This window comes from Ixodes scapularis, unplaced genomic scaffold (genome assembly GCF_016920785.2).
Source record: "Ixodes scapularis isolate PalLabHiFi unplaced genomic scaffold, ASM1692078v2 PGA_scaffold12__126_contigs__length_90152505, whole genome shotgun sequence".
Classification (NCBI taxonomy): domain Eukaryota; kingdom Metazoa; phylum Arthropoda; class Arachnida; order Ixodida; family Ixodidae; genus Ixodes; species Ixodes scapularis.
In genome coordinates, this window is record NW_024609838.1 from 31,162,907 (window position 1) to 31,188,008 (window position 25,102).

The following is a 25,102-nucleotide window of genomic DNA, read 5'->3' on the forward strand; positions in this document are numbered from 1 at the left end:
TGAATTTCACCCTCTCAGAAAAAAAACAAGCATGAACGATGAAAGCAGATTGTCAGGACAGTACTGCTTGCAGAATCACAGTGGGTTTGTCCCATCGAGTTCACTTCTCACCGAGCACTCGCATACTGCAGAAAAGCAATGCCCGCGAGCTTCGCAGATATTGCTTCCCCACAGTGCACAGGTGCTCGGTGATGAACAAATAGTATGAATTAAGCGAAAACGCTGTTTGAACTAAGCAGCTTAAAAATGCATTGAAAACATAGTGGGACAACCAAAATTTTAAAATTCTATCGAATGAACTGGAAGTACGAAACACCCGAGTTTTAATTATCTCGACTTCACTGTATAATGGTTTGACCAAAGATTTAAAAAATAGCTGAAATTTTAATTTTTCACTATTGTTTTTCTTTTTTTTTTACTTTTACTGTTGCACGGGCACAGCCTTGACATTAGTGACCTGGTAATGCATCATATTTTCCTGACCACAGTCACACCCAGAGAATAGTCCGAACGCAGTGCGTAATCCGCACCTAGCGCCTAGATTGGGGATAAAACATTCTTATAAACAGCACACCTTAACAAGTGCCTGCTTCCTTAGCTCACAAAGAAGCTTGCATCATACATAAATCATCATTGACATACTCTCTCATTGACAATACCTGTCACATCTCATATAGTGAATGATCTAGACAAAAACAAATTTTCGTATAGTGCACACTGCATAAAATTCCAACTTTTAAATGTCTGCGGACCAGAGTGGGGAAAATATGTCAGATGCGGAATATTCAAACCAAAATATTAGAGGCGGTGTGTTTTCATCATCTCTACCCTTACCCAGTCAGCCAAGGGTGCACTTAGTTCAATGCAAGGGGAGAGTTTACCATTTTCTTTTTGCACATCATCCTTTCTTTTTTGGCTTGAAAACCTTTTGACAATATCATAAATTACCATTTCTCATAGGCGTGTATGTTTCATCTTGCAAATACCGTAAAACTTGCGCTCTAGTGAAATGCAGTTCCTGGGTCACCTCGTAGATGCCGCCAGCATGCCAGTGAGTCCTCTTGTCTTAAGAGATCGCCAGAACTCGGCTTTAAGCAAACGTAAATATGTGGGCAGGCCTTTACACTTGGCTCGATGCAAGGGGAGAGATAACACCATGGGGAATGTTTTCACAAGTGTTCAAGTTGGATGTTTGTCACTTGAAACCACCTGCAAATCAACACCTTTCTTGCTTCTGAAACCGCTCTAAAATGCTCGAGCGAGCCTGGGGGCAGGGAAAGAGCTTGCAAGGCTGAAGTCGTCCCCGTCCCGTCCCCCCCCTCCCTCCCCCTCTCCCCTCCCCCCCCCCCCTTTGAAATCTCTCGGAACTGACTGCCACTAATTAATGTAAGCGAAAAAGGTTTGTGTGGAAAATGTGTACCGATTCACAACTAGAGCTGTCATAACGAAAAAAACGCTTAGACATGTGTTTTACAGGATGGATTCATACATAATGTACAGCTTTATTCTCTTGCCTTGGAACCTGTCCAGCTAGAGATCACTCTGTCCAGGAACATAGGAATCTTCCACCCTCCTGAAGACAGCCAGGAACTTTTCTCCAGAGTTTCTCGTGACCTTCTTGCCTTCCTCCGTGCTTTCGTACAGCTTTTCAACGACAATGTCTTCTTTCTACACCAGGAGGAAAGAAATTGATTATGAATATTTGCAGGAAAGCAGCAAAAGACAGATAACAACTACATTTGCCCGAGTTCACATCTTGTGGTTTCAAACAACTTGGTCACCGATCAAAACAAATTGAATCGGGAAAAACCTGGTCAGCAAAAATCACACTTTAAGATACATAGGTGCAGACACTGCGCGCATCGCAGCTGCCAGATAGTCCTCCTCGATTTGGTTGCGAGCGGCACCACCAGACGACTCTGATCGATGGCTAGTGGTAGCCTGCCGCTCGCCAGGTTTCCCATGTCCCTCTATGGGAGACATGCTTCTTTTTAAGTCGTTTTCTGTGCAAGCGAAATCATGTAGAACTTGGCACTTGTGCTACGCATATTGCTCAGACATAGCTTTGTCATTGACCCTAGTTTCGTGCCTCAATGCCGCCAAGAACAATTCTATGACTGTGTTAAAACGGAGAGTGCTCTGTCACAGCATTCAAGCCAGCGTCCGTGCTGTGCACACAGCAGACGTGCCAAGTGGAAAGTGCGGGCTCCCGGGTGCAATGGCAACGCAATACTGTTTTGTTTTAGAGTGCAGCTCTTAGGTGCCAGTTTCCGGCTTCAGCGGCGCCGCCGTCGGCGTTGGCGTCGCCGTAACCGTGCGGTGCATTATGGGAAATGTCCCATAATGCACCGCATAATGCATGTGACCCCCCCCCTCCCCCAGGTCACGTGACCCCTCAGTATTGTTCCCCTCAGTACCCTTCCCTCCTCCTCAAGAGCTGCACTCCAATTGGGCATTACAGGCTTTCTTTCTCCCACAGTTGCACCGTCTAATCGGCGGAGACGTTGCCGGCAGTGGTTGCTCGGAAACGCTCCAATATTACTTTATTTGGTCAATCGTGTTGCAGCATTCGCCGTGTTTTGTCCTCACCTAAAGAGTGTTTTACACTGTGGTTAAAATACATAAAAAAAAAAGAAAAAAGTGAACAGACTGTTTTTACTACACCATGTGCACAATAGAAGCCAAATAAAGTGTAGGAAAACTAGGCATTGCCACCAAATGAGTTGTTGCTCGTGATCAGACATCTCGTTAAAGGGTCTGTGAAACAATGTTTGGATTTTGGTCAAATAAATTGTGGGATTGTTACATGTCACGTCCGGAGCAAAGAACTGGGGGGCTATGTTCGACAAATGTTTCGTTTCTCTTAAAAAAAAAACGACATTTACAATCCCCTGTAATGGCGAATTAGAGCACAGCTCTTAAGAAGGAGGGAAAGGTACGGAGAGGAGGGAATGCCCCTCCTCCTCCTCCTCCAGAAATTTTCGCTAAATTCCCCGCTAAATTTAGCTGAAAAAAGTCCCCACTAAATTACGCGTGTAATTTTTTTCGCTAAATTTAGCAGGGAAGGTTTTCCACTAAATTTAGCAGGGAAGGTTTTCCCCTCAATTTAGCAGGGAAATTTTTCCGCTAAATTTAGTGGGGAAATTTACCTATAATGAAATGCACGGTGACGTCTATATGATAACTGTTCCATAATGCAACGCGCGGTTACGCCGACGGCAACATCACTCAAGCCGGAAACGGGCGTCTAAGAGCTGCACTCTAAAAGAAATGAAGTGATGGAAGTGACAATAGAGCATCCGATTAGTTAGAAGCTCAAATGACCAAAGTTCCCCCTTTCTTCATTTGAGCCTTTAGCCAATCGGACACGATATCGTCACTTCCGTTTCTTTCTAAAAGAAATGAAACATTTGTCGAGCATAGCCCCCCTGAAGACCAAGTTTGCCTGTGCGTTAGTTCTTTAAAAAAAAATATAGTCGAACAACTGATGTTTTGTGTGCCTTCCAACCACACTCGACTCTTGCACTGTCTTCCGAATCACATGCGCAGTGATGTGTTTCTGGGTGCACGGGAACATGTCTATGCACACGTGTATCCATGTGTGCAGTATCTACAGCCTCCAGAATGCATGGCCTCTGCTTTGGTTCACATGGCGACTTTGAAGATGGGTTTGAGCGATGTGGACAGGGAAAGAAGCGCTTGCCTTGTCGTAAGGAAGTTGGACTGACATTTTTAGCAACAGGGTGAGGCTCAAGAGAAGAATGGTTTTCTTCACATGGGGCAGACGGCGCCAGTAAAACTGAATATAGTACAATTTTGTCGATGATATGAGGCTGCATCAGTAGTGACAGATGGGCCAGTTGATACATGACTTATTTTCACAAAATGCGCTGCAAGACAAGGAGAGAGTAAGTGAGAGACAACACGAAGCGCTTCACCAAATGCGCCGCAAGACAAGCGCGCTTCATGTACTCTCACTTACTCTGTCCTCGTCTTGCGGCGCATTTTGTGAAAATATGAGGCTGGTTCGAGGTTGTTTTTTTTTTTTATTGGGTCCTTGTCGACCTCGTTGTGACAGAGAGGAACCGCTACGCAGTCCCGCATTTCGCAGCGCGGGGTCCTTCATGGAAACCGGTGGACCGCAAAGAGATGATGGTGTTCTTTGCGCTAATAATTTTGCAAGGAATCGCTAGGCAAACCGCAAGTTGAGATGTATTGGTCAACAAAAGAAGTCTTGGCGACGCCGGTGTTTAGCAAAGCAATGAGCAGGAACCGCTTCCAGGCACTGATGTGCTGCCTTCACTTTACCAGCCTGACGACCGGACGAAGCAACCCACCCGAACCTGAAGCTGCGAAAGCTGTGGGCTGAATGAGGCCCTCCTCGCAACCTATGTGCCGGAGAAGGACGTGGCCGTCGATGAGTCTCCTGCTATTCAAAGGAAGACTGGTGTAGAAGCAATATGTACCACTCAAACGTGCAGGGTTTGGTCTGAAATTCTTCCTACTGTGCAAATCCTGCAGCGATTACGTCTGCAATTTGATTCTCTACACTGGAAAGGGGATGGTAGATGTGGATGGCAAAGAGGCGATGGGCACCAAGGTGGTGATGGAACTCATGAAGCCCTTTCTTGACAAGGGGTACACCTTGACGATTGACAACTACTACAACTCGCCCGGGCTAGCCAACATGACGTCTATGGAACAGCTCGTCCTGGAAGAAAAGAAATGCCCAAGTCCAAAAACATAAAGTTGAACAAAGGCGAGGTTGCCGCCTTTCAATGCGGGAAATATCTCGCTATGCAATGGAGAGACAAAAAGCTTGTAAACTTCCTAGGCACGGTTCACTCGCCAACAATGCAAGATGTTGTCAACTCGAAGAACAAGAAGTGCCAAAGCCTACAATCGCTCTCGACTACAACAACACAATGGGTGGCATCAACCACTCAGACCAGAACATGTCTTACTATCCATCACGACGCAAAGGGCAAAATGTTTACTACAAGAAACTGTTTCGCCACCTTCTTGACATGTCCATCTTCAATGCCTTTTGTCTATACAAGAAGCAAGGTGGAACATTGAGCCATCTGGATTTCCGCGTCCGACTTGTAGAGTTACTGCTTCAACGCTACCTCGACAGTGAAGGATGACCAGGACCAGGCCGCAGATCTGACTACGCCCCGACGGGACTCAAGGGCCGTTACTTCCCTAGAAAAATCCCGCCAACTCCAAAAAAGCAGTAGCCGACACGGAGATGCGTTGTGTGCACACATGCCTATTCAAACAAATCGGGAAAGAAGCCACGCAAAGAAACGAGGACATGGTGCAAGGACTGCAAAGTAAGGCTTTCTGCGATGCCCTGCTTTGAAATCTACCACACCAAAGTTGACTTCTAAACTTACCGAACTTTGTTAGCACTAGTACAAAGAAACGTCTAGGCACTTATCTTTTGTTACGGTGCGTATGTTCAAAAATATACTGCACATTTCAGCACGTGTTAATCCATTACTCTTACATGCACTGAGGGAAAGCTTCCATAATAATCAACTTTTTCTTTTAAAGGTTTTGTGTTAATACCAATCAGAAACCAATCAAGTAATGTATTTGCAAAATCAGAACAACATAAGAAAAAATATGTGCAAATAAAAAAAATTTGGGAAAGTTTGTACATTTTTTTGTACATTTTTTTTCGAAAATAACTTAAGGGTTAAAGGGGTACAGAATGGAAACTTGAAATACCCCCAAAACACTTCGAAATGGGTGAAATATGATATATGATATCCGTAAATGATAATCACACGCTTGTATTTTCAGCAGATGGCTGTATTTTTTGTTCCAACCGAGTATCCTGGCGAGCTCTTCAAAACCGGCCATCGAGGCGGCACGATGCGTCTCGGGATATTTGCCCGTGACGTCGTGCTTGGAACGTCGTAAGCCCATAAACGGCCAGGGATGCCGTAATTACGACCTTTGTCGCTAAGTGGCACCAGTTTCATTGTTAACGCGTTACAATCCTCCAAGGTGGAATCCGAGGTATGGTGTACTAGAACCGAGAGGTGTGCCAGGTGCCGCTGGTTCTCGACTGCCTCCATCGGAGAAGCCGCGCCGTGGAGCTGCTACTTATGGGCCCCCCAACTACCAGGTAGTATTGGGAAATTGTTTTCATTAATTTTAAAATTGCTTTTCTTGCACTTACGTACAAAAGACTGGTGTTTGTGAGCTGCTGTCATGAAGGGACCATGTCTACACAAAGAAATAGGTGCAAAAACTGACACCCCCTCAAAACTGTTTTATTTTTTTGCCAGGCGATTTTTGCTACAGAGTCAATATTTTGCTACAGAGTCACATATATTTTTAATAAAGCAAAAAGCAAAAAAAAAACTCAACTGTTTGAAACAAACATGAGCATGGAGAGATGCCAGAAGTCACGTGGCTGCAACTGACCCCATTTCGTTCGCGCTCCAAGACAGCGGCCAAGCGTTCCGATCCGCGGCCGTTATCACAGCCATCGGGGAATGGAGATCACAGGAATCCCTACAGCTCTCATATGTCGTGTTCAAATAAAGACCTCGGCGAGCATAAATACCCTGTCATATCCCTTTAAATGCCACTAACGAAACACGATGGCTCAAATCCAGTGCATACGTCTGCGTGGGCAATAATTTCTATCCGTTGTATATTTTCCAGCCGACATAAAATTCCGCTTTAACATGTTTGCAGGAGGGGAAAAAATCTCTAAAATGTGGACCGTACCATGGAACTGTCCTAAAGAAAAGGCACATGCTCCAATCATAAAGAGAGGTGGCAGATTTGTTGACAGACTCTATTGGAGCTGCTTGGTTAGCCAGATTGCACTTGGTTGGCCAATCTTTAAGCAGAGCCTCTTTCCAGTTTAAAACAATATTTTTGGCTGTTTGCGTTTATCTAGTGAGGTATGACTGCTAGCTCGGAATCTTTAACGTGCATCACACAGCAGTGATACACGACCACACGCCGGTACGATGCTGATCCAGATCAAAACGGGCAAGGTTGGGAATTGAAGCTAGGGTACCTCAATTCAGCAGCACGAGCTTTCGCTTAACATGCTCAGCTGCAGTCGAACCACTTTGGCTAACTCTAAAATTTTCTAGAAACTATGGGAGGGCATCTACTCCATGGCAGTTTGATTTGCGACTGAACAGAAACGACAACAAATTTCGCCACTCCGAAAAACACGATTCACTGTCAAGAAAATGTGACACACTCCACTTGCTCTAGTTTCAATCTGAGGCTAACAGGTTCACCAGAATGGAGATGCGTGCATTCATTTATGAGGAATGCCGGAAGTTCAAACCCAGCACGTTTTTGGTCGACACTATCGAATGAGTGCAGTGATTAAGGAGCACCATGTGACCTTCCTTCAAGGCAGGCACGAGCAGAAAAGAGGAGACCACTCCTCCTTCCTGCAGAAATCAGTATAAATACTTTATTAGGATAATATGTTCTATTTCGCTCATTTGCATTAGACGATGTGCCTACAGTGCCGAATGCTCCCCTATTGGTGGGAACCCCCCTTCCAAGAGAATGCACGCGCTTCGCGCTGTTCATGGTTTCGAGCTGTCCACGCTTTTGTACTGCGCCGAGAGAGAAGGCTGCCGCCGACGCATCGAGATACCGTATTCGCCAAGACGGCAAAGATGGCCGTCTCCGCTGTCTCTAAAGGTGTTCATGATGGTCGCAGCCACGCCTCATAAAGGGGAAAACCACAAGGCTGCACGCATCCAGCCATTCAAACTACGCAAGCTGTCGATGCTGAGGCCGGTGGATTTTCGTGGAGAAAAATGTATTCCCTAGTAAAGCATTTGGCACTGGCTTCCAGATCCATTCCTTTTAGGAAGAGTGGAAGGAAGATAGAAAGAGGGAACAGACAGAAGGACATTGGTGAAGGGTCTTCTGCCTGGGAAAAGGCGCTGCCTGCATGTCGGGCCGAAGCAGATTTCGCTGCAGAAATTCTCCGTTTCCCAGTGCTACAGCCAACCGTCGGGTTTAACAATGGGATCGGCGTTCTCTCAACATTGTGTTGTTGCTTTTGAAAGCCTTCGGGATGCCTTTGACGCGGTCTTCCGGGAAATCCTGCCAAGCTAAACTTGCCAACGATGTAAGGAAACTGGTTACAATCTACCCTTTTCTGAAATTGAATTTTACTTAGCAGCTCACACAGCAGTCTAACTTCCTTCGTATACATTCAGGGATGGGCAGTATCGCAATTCAAATGTATCGCTCTCGTAATTCAGACATACATTTCATATTTGCGATGGAATTTTGAAATGTATTTTGTTTTCCTGTAATGCAATAGATTTTTGGGCGTAGTATATTCCTAGTGTCATTGTGTTATTAGTGACAAATATATCTCGTTGCCCTCCAAACAGAACTTCGAGCAGACACTTTTCTTCTTTTTACTTGAAAGGGGTGAAGGGGACGCCGAGGTTTTGTTATCGTGCAGAATCCCGGTATATGAATCCCTTCATTTAAGAACACCATTTCTAAAAACCAATGATTTCAGTTTTTTTTTTAGGTGTGCACTTATTTATATAGAGCTTTTGTGGAAGACTTAGCAAGATGGAGAATACTCACTAAATCTTCGTCTGAAACTCTTTCAAACAGTGGGTGCTCGTCGAGATGCGACACCATCCATTCATGGAGTTCTCTCACATCCGTGATGGTGTAGAGAAGGCCCTGAAAAAAAAGAATAAAAAACAAAACAATTGCAATCCCAAGTTTTGGACTGGTCGCCCATCGACAGTTGCTGCTCGCCCGAATTTCAGCAGCTCGATTATTCAGGGTTTTTTGCAAGACCACAATACAAGCCCAGGCTAAGTAAGCTGCCAGTCTATAAGGGTGTCGAATTTCGCTCAACAGCTCTCATTGTGAATCAGAAAAAAGAAAAAAAGCTGCGGGAAATTCAAATTGACAGTTTAACTGAAGTTCAAGTGTTAGAAATATGTTTGAGGTAGTTTTTGGAGGGTTGGCAGTCCACACTGATGAGTGTTGTACAGCTTGCTGCGCCAAGAAATCTTATCTACAGCGTAAAATAACTTAAAAATTTCAATACATCATACTTTCTTTTCAAAAAAGTTCTGGTCAGTTACTTATTTGATTTTTATGATGTCTACAAAGGCTGGTTCACGTGCCTGCGATTCCTTATGACCGAGTGCCTTAAAACCTCTTTAGATTTCTTATGACGAGAAACCACACTGGCGCCATCTGTTAGGTAGCCATGTAACTCTTGGGGTTTCCATCTATATAGGGTGTGTCCAAAAAATTTACAAGGTTTTCTTCACTGCAAAAATAACCTATGCATCGCTGAACGTGCATTGCCCACCCAAGGGTAGCGCTAGAGGCCCGAACCAGGTGCCAAAGTTTCAGCAGAAACAGATATTTCATTCGAAAGTTACGAGTGGTTTTCTGAAAATTTCAATGGGAAAATGGGGGTCCATATTTGTCAGTTTTCGGTTTGCGGCGCCACAGAGCTCCATGTATTTGAGAGCACTTTCTGCCACCATTTTCCCATCGAAATTTTCAGAAAATCGCTCGTAACTTTTGAATAGGATGTCAGTTCGTGCCAAAACTTGGGCATCCGGTTTGGACCTCTAGTTCTACCTTTTGGCAAAGATGAGCATTCAGCGATGCATAAGCATCGCTGAATGCTCATCTTTGCCAAAAGGTAGAACTTTTTCTTTAGGTGAAAACAACCCTGGAAATTCTTTGGGGGGACACCTCATATTTCCCATTTGTTTTTCTGCATAATATTTTTGGGGGAGAGGCTCGAAAAACTTTTGACAATGGTATAAAAGACCATTTCTCAAAAATAGTATATACACATTTGAATTTACAAATACTGTGAAACCTTTGTTGTAGTGCATGGCTGGCCAGAGTGACATGGAATTGGAGCTGCAGACAAAACTGCAAAAGTTCAAAAAGCCGCAGAAGAAGAAAAAAAGAAGGGGGAATACTTTAAACAAGACACAATATGGGGCGAACAGTCCCTTTCAAGGGGGACAAGTTGCCGACTGCAACGAATAACACCAGGCACCAGAACGTTTCTTCAACTGCTAAACAAAAATGATAGCCAGTCACTGCCCCCCGATGCCCGTTATGCATATACAGTTCGAAATGGTTTCTGGAATAATAAAGGAAACAGGGTAAGTGGACACGTCTATGTGTCAAAAAGGCAGTCCAGCTGTATGTACGTAGTGTAGTACAAGGCTACCAAAACACTGAGCTGCTTTTTTTCCTTTGTAAATTCCGAAATTCTTTTTGTTTTGGGGACCCAGGAGTGGAAGAGGGGCACGCTTACTGGGAAGCCGCAAGCCGCACTTGGACCCGCGAAGAGCCGCATGCGGCTTGCGAGCCACACTTTGGTCACCCGTTCTAGTGAAATACAGTTACAGGGCCGCCTCGTAGACGGCGCCGGCATGCCAATGTGCTCTGTCATCGTAAGAGATAACAAGAACTCGGTCGCAAGCAAAAGAAACTGCAAATGGGTTTTTAATCAGTTTCAAGGGACATACTTCAGTCTCAAAATTTCGCCGGAATCCATGCTGAGAACGTTTGCGGCATTTGTATCTCTGCCCGGAGGCAGTATTTCCCAGCTCGCTCAAGCTAGCTTGGATTGTGACCGCCAGTAGTCGGTGACATAACGAACACTTGGCCGGTACTCTACTTTTACATGTGTCATACATTCTTCAGAGTCGTGACAAGTCGTCGGACGAGTGGCTGGTTCGTCAGCAGCCAAAATTACCCGGCCGCCGGGGCGACTCAAAAGGAACAAAAGAACAATACAAGAGCAGGTCTATCCGAAACAAATATATCCCATATCGCGATTCTTGAGTAGTGTTGTCGTCCAGCCACTATCATGCTTCTGCGTACCCAAGCGAGTACCGTATTTTCCCGGCTAAAGTCCACACCTGGTCTGTAGTCGCAGGGGCAACATTTGGAGCCAAGAAAAGTCTTCGCTTAGATAGTCGGCACGCCATGCACTTAGCACCTGATCCGAACAAAAAAAATTATCACACGCACCACACCTTGACAAATGCTTGCTGTATTAGCTTGCAAAGAAGCTTGTACCATACATAAATCAACATTTATATACCACTGTTATTCATGAAATTCTCCACATCTTATCACAACAAACGATCTAGAAAAAAAACAAAAACATTCTTGTACATTTTGCACAGGGTAACATGTCAACATTTTAAACATGTATGGTCTGTAAACTGTAGCCCGGAAAATCTGGTACCTCTAGTTAAGCGAGAAGAGAATCATTTGCAATATGGAAGTTTAAGTCAGGGGTACTCAAATTTCTTAATCTTGACAAATTCCCATCTTTTCTGATGGTTAGCCAAGGATGCCCCCCTATTTTGAGTGCTGGTGCAATAAAGCAGTGCAGAAGCCTACAGACCTTGTAAGCAATAGTGTGCATGCCAGGGAACGCCTGGCACATAGTCATGCATCAATGGATGGCTCAGTTCTGCTAAAATGGCGCTTAAAAGGCAACTCCACTCAATTCCAAAAATTTCGAAATTTCAGGCGACAGTGGCCTTGGGCCGCCAGAAACATGGCTACCACGTGGAACGACTCGTCATGTGATTTTCTACACGACGACAGGTGGCAACAGCATCAGTCTGCGCACGTAGCGTGAATGAAACTCCAAAGGCAATAATCAGAAGCAGTGAGACAGCGACGGTGGTTGTGACGGGGGAGACGGCTGTAATGGCAGGACAGCTGGACGGCTCCCAAGGCCAAGAAGCATGCTGCACAGGCGCGTTACGCCATACACGTGGACACTACCAAGCGCCGAGAGGAGATGCTGCTGACGTTGCCCGTTGCGCTTGCCCGAAGAAGTAAAACAATAAAAAAGGAGCAATGTTGACAATGTCTAGCTCAATGTTGGCTGCGCCAACGTCGTAACCTTAACTGGGCTGTTGATCGCCCTTCGATTCGCCCGCTAGAGTTGGCCGATTGCGGCAACTTCGCCTGTTCCCAAGTTTGCAAAAACGTTTTAAGAAACATTTAGACAGAACTAAGTCGTAATATTTGATGTGTGGTCTTCCTTGGTGATATACTGAAGGGGACTGCATTGTTTTTTAAAAAAAAAATGAAGCAGAATTTTTTTGAAACTGGGAGAACCCTTTGTAAGGTACTTAGAGGCAGAGACGACCAAAAATATTTATGAGTTCGGGAAACCCCCAACGGTACTCTAGGGAGTCCCTAAGTCTCTAGAAACCCAGTCCGAGAGCCCATGGTTCAGGCTACTTATTTCGGTCATAACACGTATCTGGTAGCATTTACAACTTATATCCCAACATTTCTGACGTCAAAACAGAAGTGAACAGGACCGCAAAGAACGAAGCAATGAAACACCACATCACTTCGTATTCAATGAACCAGACCAAACGGCGTTCTGCGACTGGTTGTGTGTGCATTCTAAGGAAATAGTAAGTGCAGTGCATGAGGGTGTTTTTTCCGCCATGTTTCGTGTAGGTTGTTTAGAACAGAGGTCTCCTAACCCCAGCCTACGGGACAGATCCAGCCCACGGAGGTCTTTCAACCGGCCCGCAGCTGGCCGCGGTCTTGCCGATGAAGCCCTGCCCGCAACTCGCTCCCAGCAGACCAGCTGCCACTGGCACAAAATTAAGTGCATGTAAAGAAATAGCCCCGCGACGTGCTCCAAATGTGCAAACGAAGATACCAAGAACGAGAGAAACTGCATTGTAACGTGGGTCTTCTGGCCATATTATTAACTGAACATCGTCACAACACCATTCTTAGTCCCCGTGCTTCGTGTCTCTGTATCTATGTAAACATTTCTTTGCATTCTCATGTATATTGTGCTTAGTGTCCTTTGTCACAACTATTGCATATTGTCAGCATGACTTTTATCATTCTCATTAGTCTTTTGTGCTGGGCGAATGTGCCGAATTTCTCATGCGCTTTGATTTATGCTTGCTGAATTTTCTTAGTCACAATTTTTGTGTAAGGTCATAATTAGATCAATATTAAATTTCAAATTGAAGAATTGAAGTTAAGTATATGCATTCATTCCACTTAGGTGTTTTTAGTACTTACCTACTCTAACAATATGTGTTGCAATGCTTATCTAGGTTTGTTTATTTAGTATTACTCTTTTCTTTTTCCGGCCCTCGAGTCTGCAGCAGATTCCTAATCCGGCCCCTTAGCCAGAACGTTTGGAGACCCCGATTAAGAACAACACGCTGTTCTCAACCTTCTAAATAAATTTGTATCAAGTTCAGAATGTTGCAATCTATGTTTAGCATAGCCAATTTGTGCAATAATAGCTGATGGTGAGCCATATGAAATGCTTTGGAAAAATCAAATATAACACACAGTCAACATATTACCTGTCATCTAATGATCTGGATATCTGATAATAAATTTATACTAACTGTTTATTGTAAGAATACCCGTTACAAAAACTGTGCTGTGAGAGAAAAGAACTGTCTCAAATCCAAGAAGGGGTGAAGGTTACTATTAGCAATGTGCAAAACAGTTTGCACGAGATTGATGTTATAAAAGAAGGAAATAATTTTCAACATAGGCCTTAAATCCAGATTTAAATACAGGTGTGATGCTTGCCATCTTCCAATCCATTGGAACCATTCCTGCTTTCAAAGATTCACTGAATATAACAAAATGATACCGTGCTACAGATTCGCTACACTTAAGAAAGATAAGAGTTCCAGGCTTATTTGACATTTGATGTTCCGAGCTTATCTGACATTTGATGTTCCGAGCTTATCTGACAAATCATTGATGTTGGAGCTAAAGTTTGATGATTCGACATTATCTTGTGACTCGCACGTGCTAGTATCAACAACAAAATCGACTGCAGGCGCCCTCAAACGCTTCCAAGGAGGTGCGTCACGCAATGAAGACTCCATGTTCGCAGCGCACCCTTTCTTGGCTTTGTGTTTAGTTACAATAAATCGCCATCTCATGGGAAAAAAATAACTATATGGAAACTGAAACTAGAGTGCCTAATCTAACCACCAGATGCTGTAATCTGTCCAGAAACGAACCGGAGGCTTTGCAACGAGGCTCGCAAATTGTCAACTGCGGGTGATCGATTTAGACGGGCGCAGTACAGAAAGAGTTAATGGGGTGATCATTAAGAACTAATGACACAAGAAAAACAAAGGGAGTTAACATATACAATTACTAAAAAAAGACGAGAAGAAGTAATGAAAGCTTACAGGCTGAAAGCTATGCACGATGTGAACAAAATGAAAAGCTGGGGACTCAAGCAAGGGTATCATTTGCGCACAACTTTATGTGGCATTTCCAAAGTGAAGAGTGCGCTCAAAATGCGCAAGCGCGACTGAGCCCATAGCTTTGACTGAACAGTCGCAGAAAGTTGTCCGCGAGTACAGTTGGCAACCCGAAAATGAAACATGCCGTGGATAACAAGCAAAAACTAAACGAGGAGTGGGGGTAACCTGTAGACATGACAGAAGTTTGTGTCAGCTGGCGTTAGTTGTGTTCTTGGTTGTGCGATAGCAACATGCCCTTCATCACCATCACTTGATTGTTCCCCACCATCAGTTCACTATCGCATGTTTTATTCTGCTAGTTGTCTCGAGTAAAAGCCATCCTGGCTTTGAACGCGCACTCAAATGGTCCTTCTTTCTGCAGCGTCACCGAGAAAACAACGGCATTGACTCGGCGTTGTCAGCAGCAGAGCAACATATTGCACCAACTGCTACGATGGAATTTCAGGGTAGTCTGCAGTCAACAGGGGAGACTACTTGGACAGTCCCCATCGCAAACAATCCTTTTGTCGTAGCACAGGTTTAAAAATCTAAATGTTCATGGAAAGGCTTTTAGTATTTACCTGAATTCTAAGGACATAGGCATACTCGGCTAGCAGCTGTCGACTGATGATTCGCCACTTGTGCTTCTGCTTCTTGAAGTGTGGGTCGGGGAAGAGGAAGAACATCTTTGAAAGCTGCAATGAGCACACGGGGCACAGTTTCGTCAAGAGTACAGGGCATGACACGGTTAACGGGAACAAGGAACTGGCTGGCTTTCCTGTCCAACTCTCATAATGAGAGTCTGTCATCTAAACTAATATTGGTTTTAGCATCGAGAAAGGTTGCAATGGCGGCAGAGGCTTCAACGTACAAAGGGTTCGGGAAGAGATTTCCTGCTTGAAGAACCGAAACCTCTCCCAGATATGTTTGTTGAATAATGGATCTGCTGCTGTACTAGTACAAACCTATCTCTACATTTATGAACTTGTTGGTGAACAATATTTATCAGCACATTTAATATTGTGCTAGAATGTGCTCTTCATATGTGCTCCACCAACATAGAATGTGCTCTACCAACCTAGGGGGTCAAAATATGTCCGAGTAAACAGCAAGAAAGCACCAATGTTGTCTTTGTGCCAACTGTTTCATGCAGTGTACTACATCCTTTACGACACATTTTCAGTCAATTCGGTTCTAATCTAGGACCATTGCATCAAAATTTTGGTTGAACTATTACGACATCCATAAGTATGCAGTCCAAAACAAGTAGCGATTCTTGTTCTCTGACATAAAGAATAATTGAGTGAACAATAAAAGTCTGGAGCTGGCACCTTCTTGTTTCAGGTGGATCATCCTGAAACACTGTTTTGACTTTTAAAACCTGTGTGACCTTTGAAAACTGAAAAATGAATTGCATAGTATATAATTATAGAAGACAAAGAGGAGTGTAACTTCCCACAAGGGATGTGCTTGTCAAATGATGTGCTTATCATTTTTTAGTATGCCATCAATGATGGTTAGCAAAATTCAATACTTTTAAATGAAAGAAATATTAATGTTTATGAAGTGAGTGTGCTGCACATGGGTCATAGGTAAAATAATTATGTTTGTGTTCCCACCTCCATAAATTTCTATCTTTCAAGCTGCTCTTTTTGTGACTGACAATAAAATAGTATGATGGCAAATAAAACATAGACAAGGGACACTAAAAGAAAGACATTGAATATGCTTATGTCTGAATTGAGCTTTGCGTTTCTTCCTTTCTGCATTTCGTTTCGTATTTATGAAGCTCCAACAAGTTGCTTCCAGCATATACCGTCTATTCTAATGCTGATGTATACAGACCGGACAGAAAAGTTTGTTTCGAAGGGTAACTCCATCTCATGCAGAATTTTTGCAACACTGAGGTGGCCCGTGGCAACAATCCTTGGACCCGATCTTGAGCTCGAATGCACCAATGTCCCGCCAATCTGTGATGCAGTGCCCGCACTCAATCGTTGGGGGGCACAACCTTCCCAATGTTGCCCTTTTCAGCCACCGCACTGGCCGCACTGGTACCAGCCGACAGGGGCGTCTGTTATTCACTGCTCTGGGGCTATGCGGAGCACAAGTTTGTCTGCTTCTTGCGTGGAGATTGCACTGACATCAGAATGCCAAACCCTGATTGGCTCTGATGAAGGGATAATAGATAGATCTCAATGCTAGCTGCCCTGAGGTCTACCCACTATCCTTCCAATAGGAACCAATCAGAGCTCGGCAATCCAACGTCGCCGCAACCCCCGCTCAAGAAGCAGTCAGACTTGCGCTCCGCATACTCTTGACCCATGTAGTTCACAACACTGACCTCCAACTAGCGTATGGACACTGTGAAGCCCCTAGCGTCAAATGCAGCGCCCTCCAACCTGAGAGTCTGATGCTCACGTGGCAGAGTGATCGCAGGGCCTGTTTCAGCTATGAACCAATGCCAAGGTGGAAGCTGCAAATAACCAGCTCCCCTAGTTAGAGACGAGTCCTCCATGTACGCACACTAAAAAAGGTTTCTGAAATTATGCACTGTCAAGTGCATTAAAAATTTGCCCCTTTCCTGCACTATTATAGCAAAGGCAGAGGTAACACAGAATGCATTGTGTGTTGCTTCGCAATGATGTTGCACTGTGGAATTTGGTCGAATCTTATGCCTCGACAGTGCAAACATCGCCTTGTGCAGCGTCTCTGAAACAAAAGCCCTGTCAGTGCTCCAGCAGGAAACCCAAGTTTGTGTCTCTCGCACCCCACTTTTGGCATCGCTATTTCACGACTCACTGTTTAGTCCAGCGCACATGCTTGTTTTTCTGCCTCTTGCACATTGCTCTTGCACACTACACCTCCTAGATAAAGGCTCATTTATGCGGTACCATTCCACTATGTAAAGACTCGTTCGCACGGCACCATCTGCTTACGTCCGGGACATTCGGCTTCGTATTTAGCACGCCAAGCTAACCCTCGAACTGCTTGCCACTCTTTGTACAAGGCACAGATGTCGCAGTGACTTGCAGCATAAGCAGACGTAAGCCCCCACGAAACAATGTCAATACACAGGGGATATCGAAAAGATTTCTCTGCAGAGAAATCTCTTTGCAGAGAGATATGTGTGACGAAAACGTCACACAAATCAAAGCGGCGCGGGGATGTCGGCAATGTGGCGAAGAGTGGAACGAATGCTCGGACAATACAAACAATCCTTGTTCAATGATGGATCAGTTTGCTTTTAACAATATTTTGTCACTGAAAGCTTTAGTGTAGAGTGTAGAAAGCACCAAATTTGTCTACAGACACATCAAAAGTAGAAACCACTGACCGCTAACGTTGACGTCCCTCTCATCACACCTCTTCCGCGTGAACGGCGAAGCCGAGGAGGGAATCGTAGCCGCTGCCGACGTCCTGCACATCCCTCCGTGGAATGTTTTTCCCCGTACGAACACCGCTTAACGCAACGTAAGCAGACGGTACCGTGTGCTCCCTCCCGCAAAGCCCTGGCATAAACACCGCTTCGAATACCTGGCCCTTCCGGAAGAAGTTTGGCAGGTGCTTCATGGCATTGGTGCGGATGCAGGCGACGTTCCCGTACTGGCCCGGGTGCTGGACGCGCAGCGCCTTGATCCGGTCCTGGACGTAGTCTGACACCTTGACCCGGATCTCCATGCCCACCATGTATGTGTCCGGGAACATGGGAGAGAGGGTCACTGAAAAGGAAGAGGCACTTTTAGCAGAGCATGCAGAAGATCACGACAAACGCCAACTTTCAGTGAAACTATGAATTCAAAGGACGACAACACAAAGGGGCGACGCAGACGAAACAATCTTCTGCGCCGTGAATCTGTGCTGTCGTCTTTCGAATTTACGTGGAGAGAAAGTCGTCTGCTTCTTGCGCAGGAATTGCTGTGATGTCGGAACGATGCCGGACTTCAGTTGGCTTCGATTGAAAGGACAGTGGGTGGACATCAATGCTAGATGTCTACCCACTTCTTTTTTTAGATCAGCCAATAAAAGTTTGGCATTCTGACATCATCACAACCCCTGTAGAAGAAGCAGACGAACTTGCGCTCCACATAACATGTACAAGCATGCCGCTAAAACATACTTCTCATGGAAGTTGCTGAAGCCGAGCCAAGATTGTTTTGCGACTTGTGCAGTGGCCAAGGAGCTTAGAGTTCGTTGGAACACAAACTCTGAACACAAACAGCCTACATAAGTGGCCGTTTACAATAAGAAGACGGTGGGAGTGCCTGGACTGGCCAGGGCATCGGTTGTCGTCTTTGTCCCTTGTTCAGTCTTTGAATAGAAATCTTTGTTTCTGTTGGGCTGTTGCCTTACTTTGCCGTTCTGGCGTGCGGCCTGTATCGGCAAATTGCCTCGATTGGCATCGGCGGTGTGGGTCGTTCCGCCTCTCCGAGCGACGACGTGAAAACTACAGCCAAAACCTCGTCTTCGTCACACATTAGATCAAGCCGTATGAGTGTGCTTCGACCTCATCTGACAAAAAATGAGACTGTTTGACTTCGCAAAGTTGCTTTGGCAGTTTGTTTTACTGTACCAAACTGTAGAGCTTCTGGTGTTGATTATTTCAATTATTTGACTTTGATTCTCACTGACTGTGCTGTAAATGTCTTAAATCCAGTGCTACGCTTTGGTTTGCTCAAGTAGATTTTTTAATTTTTTAATGTGCAATATTTTTAAAGTGCTTTTTCCTTGGTCTTTTCTTTCTTAGGATTGCACACCTGATAGTCTTCCAGATGAGGAGTTCTTTTGTCTGTTGCCACATATGGTCGTTTATTGCCTTATTACATTTTTGCCTTGCTTCCTAGGAAGCCTTTACTTGTCGTCGCATCTTTACACGACTCTACACCAGGCATGAAACTATCTCATGTCACCGGTCTAACCTAGCTCTTCTGTCGTTCCAAGTAATTTTTTCTGTCTAGTTAGAATTTTATTTCATTAATTTTTTTTTTTTTTTTTTTTTTCACAGATAGAGTTATTGATAGAACCATTCAATCCCCGACGATTTTTGAAGATATCTATGCACCACCTTCGTGCTAACGGTGGCGACAAGTGTAAATTGGCTGGCCAGCTAAAATGCTGCGGTGGCCACGGTCCAGCCAGAATTTCGACCTTGCGCGAGTGAGTGGCCAACCTTGCTCGAGCCGTTCCATTGAACAGCATGTCGACGAGACATTGTTCATCTATTACAGGCGAGCCACATGCGGCTCTTCGCATGTTAAAGTGCGGCTCGCGGCTCCCTCTCCTACACCCCCCCCCCCCCCCCCCCCACACACACACACACACACACACACACACACACACACACACACACGCACACTTCCCCAAGACAGAAATAGAATGAGTTTTAAATCGAAAGACGGATTGCGGTTTGGTAGTCTTATCTGCTTTTGACTTGGATAGATTGAAAGTAGTTCCGAGTTACGTTTATTGCTCTCAACAAAAGGTGTGCCCTCCCCCCCCCCCCCCCCCCCCCCCCCGCGGCTCTTGGAAGTTTCGTGGTTTTGTTTGCGGCTCTTAGGCTGGGTCAGCCTGGCCACCCCTGATCTATTACCACAATGGCACTCCCATGAGATAAGACCCAGTTAGCATGTTTCATATGACTTGGGTAGGCACTGTAGAGAAGGTTCAAAGTAAACGACCAAACTAAGGCGATGAGGAATGCATGTGCCACTTTTAGATTCGTTTGCACAAATTACTGCCGCAGACACCAGCACGTGCAACTGCAGACTCAGCATGGTCCTTAGCGTTCCAATAATTTAGAAAAATGTCTAAGACAAACCACAGATCACTTTTTCGTGCCAATTATATCGCACCCTGTACGTTCAGCACTAAAAGAAACTAGCACAGAGGCGTAACTTGCCTATGAAAAGCCTACACGCGGCTCCAAGCAAACGCAGCAGCAACAAGATTACCTGGCAGATACATCTTTGTAGCATGGGAAGGTGGGTTCCCAAAGAACGCATCAAAAATGCCGTCGCTCTGCCTCGAGCAATTCCTTCTTCCTTTAGAAGCTTTTTAAGACAATGAACTGGAAAGAATCAGATGACAGTGTCGACGAAAAGAAAAAATTGGTCTTTTCTCCAACTGCCACCACAAAGGCAGTCGTCATAACACATGACACGACTCAACATCGATCTACACGCGATCGCATGTAGCTCGATTCCTGGAGTCATGGTAACCCTGGCACCACAACTCCAGGAACGAGACGTACCAAAACGGAGAAGACTAAGGAGTCATACTGTGCTATGGCTCCTTTGTGATTGGCCCAACCAAAAAAGCGCACCAAAGCTAAAAAAAGTCTGCGCACTTGGCAGAAACGTTGAATGTTCGAAGAAGCTTGACCGTTCAGTGTGCGCTAGGAATAAAGCGCATTGCTGTGGTCGCTTTATGCTTGATCACATGATGTGACCCCCGGGAATAACTTGGATCTACTTGAGCAAGAATTGGCTGGCACTAACATCCTATCAGCAAAGGAGACGAGCGCTGCGTCAGCATTTGGCTGACACTCGTGGTTCAATCAGCGTGGTAGGCTCCAGCCGTCAATTATTTGTGGTAGTCTCTATTACTGCCGAGTGAAAGTGCAGGACTAGCATTACCTAGAAGACCGCCATAGCCACAGCCAATGTCAGCAAACTCGACTTGCTTGGTTTCATCCGGAAAGTTTGGGAAGTACTCCTCCCAGTCCATATCGTCCGGGCATGGTGGGCTGCAAGTTCAACAGTCGCAATAACAGATATCACCACGGTCAGACGAAAACAAAGCACACTTCTGCGTAAGGCTGATTGTTCTAGCGCCACAATTTTTTAGCGTGCACAAGACAGAGATTGAGAGGAATCTATTAATCCAAAAAATTTCCAAAGACCAGTGCTGCAATCTGTATGAAAGATTTCAGATAGAGTGTTTCCTGCTGAAGTCTGTTATGAATTTTACTCTATTCAGTTCACAGTGGAGTAGGCTCACTCATGCAATGTTTCATAGAGATAGAACCATTCTGAGCTAGTCAAAAAGCTGCTCATCGTCCTAATAAAGTTCTCGCTGTTCTGCCATCCATTTTAAAACAATGCTGCACATTGAAGTGTATGGACTAAAATTCGACGAGCACGCAAAACGTGGCACTTGAACTATCTTCTTGTGTAAGGATCATGCAGTATGTTGAGGTTCATTTACACGACGTCAGGACCAAGCCGAAATTCTGCCTTGATTAGATTTTCTAGGTAGCTGTTTTGTTTCACTCCACCTAACCTGTAAGCTATAATGGGACCTATAAGAAGCCAAATTCATTCAATTCATTCAAAAACCCGAGACCAGGAACACATAAGAGTGTGGCATATGTCCATTCTTTTATACTTTTCTGTCTCTGGTTGTTTTCTTTTGTGGAGTTAATTCATCAGCTCAGCCGCATATTTTCACTTTCATTCAATGAATGTTTAGACCACGACCTACTGTGATCCTGACCTGCCCACAGAAGAGTGTGCCAGCGCGCGCCTTGTAGTACTGGCCACGGCCGCAGCGTTTCGTCACGCTATGTCTTCGCGGCAGTACACAAAGGCCTTTTAGCTTCCTAAGGTATCTGCACATCAATCAAAGAATATATATATGGATGATCTGAGAACATGCCTCGTTTCGACGATGGCACAAGAGCAGTCGGGGCTTAAAAAAGCCTTTGCGCTTCCATGCCCAAGAACCACGCTCTTTTGATCTAAACAAACATGAGTGCGATGCCAGCGATGCATCCCGCTGCTGCAGTCCATCCGCACAGACGGACGAATGAATGCTAACTGCTGTACCCTTTACAATGGACGGCAGCTTCTGCCACCCGGCCTAGGAATTAAGAGTCAAAATCACGATTCCTCCCTTCGTCTTTCTAACCCGCTTGGCTTCCCTTCTGCAAATTCATAACTATCACCAGGCGGTGTGGGATATCACCAAGATGACCTCTGGGGGATCGGGCAAAAAACAGCAAAAACGTCACCCCCTCTCCCTCTTCCCCCAGCGAACGAGTCGCCAATTTTTCTCCAGTCAAACCTAGTAGATGTTACTCGGCCAGCACAGGGCCCACCGAGAGACATGGTCAAAACATTGGGCAGGAGCCATGCGGGAGGGAGTCCCAATTTTCTTCTGTCAAGCCTGTCCCCAGCTGTGTCGGTTAGCTGCATGTCATTCAATTTTCCCTAGATGATTTCTACCAGTCTTCCAATCTTCTCTTTGTTATTAAAATGTACTTGTCATCAATCCTTTCATTCTCCTCTGCAAAACTCAGCACTCAGGCTAAATCCGTCGCCCGCCCCGGAAAGGCGGGAGCAAGCCCTGTGCAATTTGCTTCCCCTCTAGACAGGCTGGTTGTGAACTGAGCTTGGGTCACAGAAAAGCTTAAAGGGGCCATAAATGAATTTTGGGTTGGGATAAATGATTTTAGATTGGGACTTTACTAATCGCATCTCGTCTAGTGGGTCAAAAGAAAAAGGGTAGAAAGTCAAAAGTCAGCTTATCACTACACACATTTGAAAATATAGCCGACTATTTCGTAGCTCATTTCCTTCAAAAACTCTCCGCCTTTCCACTGGTACATCCACGGTACCCAAAACACACCAGCCGACCCCAGCTGACGCATTGGACACGAGAACTGTGTCACTTGGACGTATGCACTCGTCGACAATAAATCTGTCGACGAATATTTGGATTCGTGTTCGTGGCCAATGCGTGCCCTGACAGAACTTATCATCACTTACATTGGCGAGTTCTATTGTATGCTTATACAAAGCAAGGTGGAGGCTTGGAGTCATCGTACCATGCCCAAACATGTCACAACGACATGATTTCTCAATTTTCCATTCAGTTCCGAATTAAAGCTAAGGAGGAAGAAATTGAAAAATCATTTCATGACCCCTTAAAGCCCCTCAATGTGTTTGCGTTTGCCTTGCAAGTAGCGTCAAATGCGCCAGCACGAGGCCCGTGTCTTGAGCGATCATTAAAAACAAATGCTGCGCCGCACAGCACTGAAATGAGCGGCCCTTAATATTAATATTAATAATAATACTTTATTCATACTCTGGAAGGGTTGATTCAGGCGCACAGGGTCGCAAAAGGCAGTGATGGCCATACCACGGAGGCTTGCGGTCCCAACCTGGGGCCCATTGGGAAGCGAATGGTGGCGAAGCACCCGCTCGTGGCACGTGTCTTGCGCGTTTCCACAACAATGGTTGGCAGTACTCACAAGTGCGATTTTTATCAAGGGACTTTAGGAAAACTCTTTGCTGAACGCCCCGAACCGCAAAGCGAGGCGTTTCATCCGCGACAGCGTCTCCCATAGGGAGCCATTGTGGGAAGGTCAGGGTTGCAGTGGGTCGAGGTTTATACAGCGGGAAAACAGTTGGCCTTAAAGGAGCTGTGCAACGATAATCAATTGGAATGTTTTTCTCTCTACACGAGCTTACTGACACACCTGGGACTCAAGGATACTCACACGCAACGCCATTGGCCAAGAAACTCCTTTGTTGCGGTGTAATTTCAAGGACAAAAGCGGTCATTTTCATTCAATCTCTCCTTTGCAAAATTTGATGACGTAACTCGGGGATCGCAGTACACCCAAGTGACGATATTTGAATGCGGTTCATAGATTGGACCCGAGCATTGCGTGGGCACTCGACTTGGGCTCGTGACAATTGCTAGCTCGAGAAGCATTCGGGTTGTGACCCGTGTCCAATCGCTGCAACGACGACAACAGCCGAGCCATAACAATGTCTGGAACTCAGCGCGTGTCCTGCGCTTTGCCAACCCCAGCGCGTGGCTATGATCAACACTGGCGGCATATAATCGGGTCCAGATCACGTGGCCGCTTGTTCTGGCTGCGAGTTGAGGGGGTGAAGGCTGCTCGTTTTTATTCAATTTTTTTTCTGGGACTTCTATTGCGTGGGGTGAAAAACGAACGCGTGTTTCATAGGTCATTAACGTTAGGGATCCGTTTTAAGCGGTATTTGTGCACAGTACAAATATTGTTGCACAGCTCCTTTAAAATTATAATTACATGCCCACTGCAAGGTGACGATTTGACCGGCGAAGGACGGTTACAAATCGTGACGTCTGGCGTCGTGTTGAACAGATAAAACCTATTGACATCAACTTAATGTCACATAACCTTCGTATTTTAAAAATTATGAGCACCTGGATTGGTTAGTGAACGCAAATGCATTAGCACACCCTTCGAAGCGCACACTAAACGCACGCTTCTGCACACTTGCTTCAGAAAATGGGTAGATGACACGCGAGCTGTGCCCACGTGTGTTTCCACTCACTAAACTTTACTTCGCGGCGCATGTGGGTGCACCCTTTTCAAGTATGTTGCACCTCGGGGTTTAAACTCTTCAAATGAGGATTTCGGGAGGACTTACTACGTGAAACAGTGATCAGCGATGGGGTTTGAATGAGCCCGCTGCCTGTAATAACGTTTCTGAGGCAATCTGACCTCAGCCATCTTTAAATGTTTCGAACTGATGATGATGATAGTAAAAGCAGAAAACGCAGACAACCATTTTCTTGAATTAGACGGCGACTCGTGCCATCTAGCGCGTATGTAATGCAAAGCTGAAGACAACAATGGCTAAAGAGCTGGGTTTTTTTTTTTTTTTTTTGTTTTTTTTGTTTGTCGGAAACAGTCGGAAATTTAAAAAAATATATATACAGGGTGAAACAAGGAGACGCCAGGCTCTTTAAATCGACCGGAAAATTCAGTTTCTTAACCTATCGCCCTACAACTTTGT

General features: G+C 45.2%; 1 protein-coding gene across 2 annotated transcripts; it reads right to left on the reverse strand.

Annotated features, from left to right (window-relative positions):
* Nucleotides 1-1,468: 1,468 nt before the first annotated feature.
* Nucleotides 1,469-24,818, reverse strand: LOC115327542 (tRNA (guanine-N(7)-)-methyltransferase). Of its 2 annotated transcripts, none has more exons than XM_042289272.1 (6): nt 24,734-24,818; nt 20,942-21,051; nt 17,844-18,028; nt 14,888-15,001; nt 8,611-8,712; nt 1,469-1,668 (listed from the first exon to the last, which is right to left on the reverse strand). In XM_042289272.1, the coding sequence occupies exons 1-6, from the start codon at nt 24,814-24,816 to the stop codon at nt 1,531-1,533; spliced, it is 732 nt and encodes a 243-aa protein (XP_042145206.1). In that variant the 5' UTR covers nt 24,817-24,818; the 3' UTR covers nt 1,469-1,530. The 2 variants fall into 2 exon arrangements, with proteins under 2 accessions (XP_042145206.1, XP_042145207.1); XM_042289273.1 differs by having other exon boundaries at nt 20,942-21,060; nt 24,734-24,814.
* Between the last annotated feature and the right edge of the window lie 284 nt (nt 24,819-25,102).